Raw genomic sequence first — 7500 nt, 5'->3', positions numbered from 1 at the left:
GACAAATATTTCTGGTGTAATAGAAAAGATGAGTGTCCACTGTCCAGTAACGTTAACTTCTATGATTTAGGTAGCCTACCATGGCATGGCATCGTGAGTTGTCACTTTTTCCTTGGTCATGTTTAGTTGGCTGGGTGCTTAACTTACTCTACCATGACTCGTCTTGGAGTTTGGTAGGCTATATCTGTTATATCCAATGAGTGACAACCAGAGCTCAAAATAAAACGTTACGGTATTCTCCTGATAACGTTAGTGGAATTAATGTGAATGTAACCTCCATACAAAGACGCAGAGTGGCTATATGATGCGCACATTTGCAATGAAAATGTTCCGCCTTTTTAAAGCAGGTGTAGCCTACACCAAATCGTGGTTAAATCCATCATTTAGACAACAGAATCAGTCGGATTTCTCTCATAGAAGTCAACCAGGCCTATGTCAAATGCAGGCTGGGGTGAAGCTAACACGGTTTCCACACCGTGTTTATCAACCGTGATAACAATAATATTTGAAATGAACACGGTAATTGTAGGCTATATAGTCAACATTCTTATCATGGTTTGCCGTTTCAACGGTAGGCTAATCGCTACAAAGTCACCAACTGATAACGAACAGATTGAAGAAAAAGAAGAATGGTTTTGGAGTGACATTTCTTGCGTGTGTGAGAGACAGCGAGGTTGATGCTGAAAGCGTGAGTTTCCAGCCAGGAGCGTTAGAGTTGTCAACTATGAAATTTCTATACAGATGCGCGAAAATTGTAGGCCTACTAGCCTATACTTTGATCCACTTGGTGTGGATTTTTAGGAGCAAAATGCGAATAAAAGGGTTGAATTCAGTACTCGCACCTGTGCTCCCATTTCATATTTTCAATTAGCAATAATATATATTTCCTCGCATTTGCGACGAGGTGCTTGCAGTGTACAGCCCTGATAATGTTTTCTGGGTTCTCTGTTCTAGGAGGTCGTTGGCCTGCTCAGTTCTCTGGGTTCTCGACGAGACCAGAGTCCCCCCAGAGACCAGCCCCCCGCCAAGATCTTTGTCCAATCACCAGCCGAGGCCGAGGCCCCTCCCCCTGCTCAGCCTACTGACCAATCAGTGCAGCAGGAATCAGCCATGCGCCCGAAGGCCCCGCCTCTAGCCCAACCCTCAGATGAGGTCAGGAGCTCAGGCCCCGCCCCTCAGCCGCCATTGGCCCAGCCGGTTCCCCAGATCATCGTGCAGGAGTTCGGAGAGGAGCTCAGTGTCGCTCCACCCCAGCAGCCCCCCCACCCAGAGAGGGGCCCCCAGACCCCCCCCACGGACGCTCCGGCGCAGGCCAGCGTGAGGCCAAAGAGCCGCACACGTCCCCAGACCCAGGCTGCAGCGCAAGAGCAGCCTCAAGGGGGCGTCCTGGAGCACAGGCCCCCCCCGACCCCTCGCCAGCCCCAACAGAGCCAGGAGCCGGCCCCCCCTCAGGCACCACAGCCCGTCCAGCAACCGCCGCCGCAAGAGCCTGCCGCCACACCCCTCGACATCAAGGCCCGCAAGGCCCTGGCCCGACAGAACCGACCCTGGCTGCAGCAGAAGGCAGCAGCACAGACAGACACTGAGACCCGGTCAGAGGCTCAAGGCTCAGGCCAGAGGGTACCGCCAACGGCCACAGTGCAGGGAGAAGCACACACCGTGAGTCAACCTCAACCACCAATGGCAAGCCAAACTCAACAACCGGTCCAAAGTCAGACTCAACAACAAGCAAAGATCCAGTCTCAACAACCGGTCCAAAGTCAGACTCAACAACAAGCAAAGATCCAGTCTCAACAACAAGTCCAAAGTCAGACTCAACAACAAGCAAAGATCCAGTCTCAACAACAAGTCCAAAGTCAGACTCAACAACAAGCAAATATCCAGTCTCAACAACAAGTCCAAAGTCAGACTCAACAACAAGCAAATATCCAGTCTCAACAACAAGTCCAAAGTCAGACTCAACAACAAGCAAAGATCCAGTCTCAACAACAAGTCCAAAGTCAGACTCAACAACAAGCAAAGATCCAGGGACAACAACTCGTCCAAACGCAACAACAAGAGGTCAAAATCGAAGGTCAGCAGGTGGTTTTCAGCAAGACTCAACAGCAGCTGGTCAGTCAGTCTAAAGCACAAGCACAGAGCCAGCCACAGCCACAGCCACCAGCGACCAGCCAAGCCCACACAACAACTATGACCCAGCCTCAACAACCTCCACCACCTCATCCAGCCCAACCCCAGGCCTCAGCCTCAGGCCCCACTCCACCCGCGGTTGGTGTGAGCCAAACCCAGCGGCCCGCGGCGATGTCTGTCCAGCAGCAGCAGCCAGTGACCCCCCAAACTCAACCACAGACCCCAACGAGAGGCCCAGCTCAGACTCAGGCTGGGGTGCAGAGGCATCCGCAGCCAATGGCAGCTGCCCAGAGTCAGTCGGTGGCCTATAGTCAGTCCATGGCTAAGACCCAGTCAATGACCCAGAGTCAGGGTGTAGTTGCAGCTCGTCCCCAGCAGCAGCAGCAGCCTCCAGCTCAGTCCAGGCCACAGACGCAGCCTCGTCCCATGGCGCCAACCTCGCCCACCCCCATGCCACCTGCCCAGCCCCAGAGACAGCTTCAGCAGCAGGCTCCCGTCCGGGGTGCCCACCCAGCATCGGCACCCCAGACCTACCCTGCCCAGGGAGGTGCCCACCCAGCATCGGCACCCCAGACCTACCCTGCCCAGGGAGGTGCCCACCCAGCATCGGCACCCCAGACCTACCCTGCCCAGGGTGTTGCCCCCCGGGCACAGATGCCCCAGACCTACCCTGCCCAGGGAGGTGCCCCCCGGGCACAGATGCCCCAGACCTACCCTGCCCAGGGAGGTGCCCCCCGGGCACAGATGCCCCAGACCTACCCTGCCCCACGGGGGTTGTCCGTCACCCCCCTGCAGCCCAAACCCAGCAGCCCCATCCAGCCACGCATCATCAGCATGCCCCCGGCTCGCCCCCAAGGGCCCATGCAGCCCCAGCGTTCTGTTGCCCCTCAACACCCTGGGCAGCCTCAGCCCTTGCGTTCTGTTGCCCCTCAACACCCTGGGCAGGCTCCTGCCCCCAGGGCTCCCCATCCTGCCCCTCCACAACCCCAGTACCAGCAGTGGGGGCCCCTGAAACCAGAGGTGGTGCCCCAGAGTTACCCCAGGGCCCAGACGCAGGCCCCCATGCCAGCCCAGATGCCCTCCATGGGGCAGTACCCACTCTACCCCCAGCAGCCTGTTGCCCCACAGCAGCAGTGGGCCCCGATGAGACCCGGTTTAGTGCCCCAGACCTACCCTCGGCCTCAGACCCCCACAGAGGCGCCCGTGCCGGCAGGCACATATGCCCAGATGCCAGGGTACCCCAACACCTCGCCTGCAGGGTACCCCAACACCTCGCCTGTGCCGCCCCAACAGCAGTGGGCGAGCGTGAGGCCAGAGATGGCGCCCCAGTCGTACCCGCAACCCGGAGCCCAGATGGCGCAGGTCCGCGCGGTGGCCCCCCAACCATGGAGCCCCATCAGGCCAGAGGCTCCGCAGCAGGGGTACCCTCAGGCTCAGGGTCAGGGGTACCTGCCCTCCCCGGCTCCGGGTCAGTACCAGCCACAGCAGTGGATGCCCGTCCAGCGGCCCGAGGCCTACCCACAATCCTCTGCTCAGGCTAAGGTCCCGCAGGCGGTCCAGCAGCAGCAGTGGGTCCAGACCGCGACACACATCCCTTCCCCGGTCCAGATGCAGGCCCCGAGACCAATCCAGACACAGGCCCCGATCAGGGCACCAATGCCAGTCCAGCCGCCCACCCCGATCCCCAGCCAATCAGCTGCTCCAATACAGGCGGTCACAACAATCCAGATGGCAGCGCCTAAACCCGCGCAGCCACCAACCCCGATCCCAGCGCAGACATCCGCCCCGATCCAAACACCAACCTATAAACCAGCACCAACCACGGCTCAGCCAGCGGCCTCATTCCAACAGCCGGCCCAAACGCAAGCACCAACTCCAGGGCAACCCCCATCCCAACCCCCCACCCAGATCCAGATCCAAACCCAGTTCCCTGCAGAGCAGCCAGAGCTGAGAGCCTCTCAGTGGGCTCCGCCCCGAGGTGATGCCCCCTCCCAGGCTGCAGGCCCGCAGGCCCAGCCACAGCCCCAGCCCCCGGTGGCAGAGCTGCCCCAGACGCAGGCAGGGTCCCGGGGGAAGGCCTCAGGCCTGGCCCAGGCTCCACCGCAGGCCTACACGGAGGCGTACGCCAAGGCCCAGGCGCTGGCCAGGAACCACTTTGAGGAGGCCAAGCACTGCCTGCAGGGCCACATCCTGGAGGCCATCACTGTGTTCAGAGACAAGGAGCTCACCGAGGAGCAGGCCCTGGCCAAGGAGGTGTGTGTGTGTATATGTGTGTGTGTGTGTGCCCTGGCCAAGGAGGTGTGTGTGTGTATATGTGTGTGTATGTGTGCCCTGGCCAAGGAGGTGTGTGTGTGTATATGTGTGTGTATGTGTGCCCTGGCCAAGGAGGTGTGTGTGTGTATATGTGCCCTGGCCAAGGAGGTGTGTGTGTGCATATGTGTGTGTGTGTGTATATGTGCCCTGGCCAAGGAGGTGTGTGTGTGTGTGTGTGTGTGCGTGTGTGTGTGTGTGTGTGTGTGTGTGTGTGTGTGTGTGTGTGTGTGCCCTGGCCAAGGAGGTGTGTGTGTGTGTGTATATGTGTGTGTGTGTGTGTGTGTGTGTGTGTGTGTATATGTACCCTGACCAAGGAGGTGTGTGTGTGTGTGTGTGTGTGTGTGTGTGTGCGTGTGTGTGTGTGTGTGTGTGTGTGTGTGTGTGTGTGTGTGTGTGTGCCCTGGCCAAGGAGGTGTGTGTGTGTGTGTGTATATGTGTGTGTGTGTGTGTGTGTGTGTATATGTACCCTGACCAAGGAGGTGTGTGTGTGTGTGTGTGTGTGTGTGTGTGTGTGTGTGTGTGTGTGTGTGTGTGTGTGTGTTATGATGTGTGTGTTTTCCCCAGGAGATGCTGCGCTCCCTGGACCCTGAGATGCTGGAGGAGTTCCTGAGAGCTGCGGAGGGCATGGAGGCCTTCTGCACCCCCTCTCAGCTCCGAGACATGGAGTTCTTCACACAGTCCGTCAGGACACAGTGGGAGGTATGTGTGTGTGTGTGTGTGTGTGTGTGTGTGTGTGTGTGTGTGTGTGCGTGTGTGTAAGAGAGACAGAGAGAGAGAGAGAGAGAGAGAGAGAGAGGGAGGGAGGGATGTGTGTTGAGTGTGTCGAATCAATGTGTCCAGCTGTCAGAATGCAATTTAATGTCTGTGTGTGTGTGTGTGTGTGTGTGTGTGAGAGAGATAGTTCATGTGTGTGTGAGGAGGGGAGTATGTTGTAAATATAGAGAATGTACATGTGTGTTCTTGCCAGTGTGTGCACTTGCATGTGGTCAGTGTGTATTTGCATCAACCTCGAGCCTGTTATTGACCTCAGTGTGAGGATGTGGAATTGACTAGTACACAGCCCAGAGCAGTAGACTGGACACAGTGAAGTGTGTCCTTGTGGTTTGGTGTTGTGTGTGTGCTGTGCGTGAAACGTGTTGTGTGTGCTATGTATTGTGTGTGTGAGTGTGTGTGTGCTGTGTGTGAAACGTGTTGTGTGTGTTATGTATTGTGTGTGTGTGAATGTGTGTGTGAAACGTGTTGTATGTTCTGAACCTCTTCAGGGCGTGCGTGCTGCTGTTGCCGAGTATGTGCTGCAGTTGAGATTTGAGATTAAAAGGCGGCAGCTTAACAGCTTGATACAGATGTGTGAAGTGCACACTAACACTCACGGCCTGAAGCGTAGGCTTGCCTCAGTCCCACAGGGACAGGTAACGTACCCGCTAACTACACCTTTAACTGCACGCTAACACCTCAGTCCCCCAGGTACCCGCTAACTACACCTTTACTGCACGCTAACACCTCAGTCCCACAGGGGCAGGTAACGTACCCGCTAACTACACCTTTAACTGCACGCTAACACCTCAGTAACGTACCCGCTAACTACACCTTTAACTGCACGCTAACACCTCAGTCCCGCAGGGGCAGGTAAAGTACCCACTAACTACACCTTTAACTGCACGCTAACACGCTAACTACACCTTTAACTGCACGCTAACAACTCAGTCCCACTACACCTTTAACTGCACGCTAACACCTCAGTCCCCCACGTACCCGCTAACTACACCTTTAACTGCACGCTAACACCTCAGTCCCACAGGGGCAGGTAATGTACCCGCTAGCTACACCATAACTGCTCTACGCCCCTCACTAACTTCGACTAACTCAAGCTGCATGTATGGAAAGTTAGCATGTAGTAGCTATAACATGTTGACATGTATCCAACTTATTCCTTCAACCGGGAAACCGTTTTTCATCTTCCGTCCATTCTGTTTACATTATAACTTTGTGCATTCTCATTACGCTAACTAAAATAAGCTTCAACTTATATTTCTTTAGAAATGTTGACAATTCTGCCCTCAACATAGATATTCTACATAATATATAATTGATAGAAAAATATAAAAGTTTGCTTTTATATGTCTCATGACTTATGATACGTTAAGCACTGTCAACATCACATTAAAATTGATACGAGGCAGCTTCGCCGGAAATAGAAAAACGTTTTCTGAACACTGAGGTGTCATGGCGACACCCATTTTTGGCTAAGGAATATTGTGGATAGCATGTTAGCATGTAGTATAGTATACTATCATGTATAGCATGCTAGTGTGTTTAGTGTAGCATACTAGTGTGCATAGCATGTTAGCATGTAGTATGACTGTTAGTATAATATATTATCATGTAAGCACATATTGCATAGCATATTAGCATGTTTCTATGTATTGCATAGCATATTAGCATGTTAGCACATATGGCATAGCATATTAGCATGTTAGCATGTATAGCATAGCATATTAGCATGTTAGCATATTAGCATGTTAGCAAATATAGTATAGCATATTAGCATGTTAGCACATATGGCATAGCATATTAGCATGTTAGCATGTATAGTATGTATAGCATATTAGCATATTTGCATGTATAGCGTATTACTCCAGCCTTGGCCTGACTCCTGCCTCCTTTGTCTCTCTGTGCTTCTTCGGCCCCTCTCTCGACCGCTGTACCCCTGTGCCCGCTGTGGCGTGTGTGCCAGGCGTGTTTCTCGGTGGAGGGCAGCATGGCGCAGGCGGGCCAGCAGCTGCAGGGCCTGAAGGAGCTGTGTGACACGCTGAGCCCCGAGGATGCCCACCGGCTGGCACAGGCGCAGCTGCGCGAGTGTGAGAAGAGACTCGCCGCCATCCAGCGCCAGTTCAGCGGGGAGAGAGACACACCACCGCCAGAGGCAGGGTGAGGGGAACACACACACACACACACACACACACACACTCACGTAGTACTGATTACTCTGTGCTGTTGTGTCCTCTTCTGAAACACACACACACACACACACACACACACTCACGTAGTACTGATTAC

General features: G+C 54.5%; 1 protein-coding gene across 1 annotated transcript in view; it reads left to right on the top strand.

Moving 5' to 3' along the window:
* Positions 1-7500, top strand: part of LOC134067058 (uncharacterized) — a 103082-nt gene that overhangs the window by 16374 nt on the left and 79208 nt on the right. Inside the window, exons 18-21 of the mRNA XM_062522112.1 lie at positions 955-4383; positions 5008-5142; positions 5706-5852; positions 7178-7371. Of these exons, the coding sequence (XP_062378096.1) occupies positions 955-4383; positions 5008-5142; positions 5706-5852; positions 7178-7371 (3905 nt within the window). The remainder of the gene's footprint in view (positions 1-954; positions 4384-5007; positions 5143-5705; positions 5853-7177; positions 7372-7500) is intronic.

Source organism: Sardina pilchardus, chromosome 20, assembly GCF_963854185.1.
Source record: "Sardina pilchardus chromosome 20, fSarPil1.1, whole genome shotgun sequence".
NCBI lineage: Eukaryota > Metazoa > Chordata > Actinopteri > Clupeiformes > Clupeidae > Sardina > Sardina pilchardus.
This window is presented reverse-complemented; position numbering and strand designations above follow the sequence as displayed.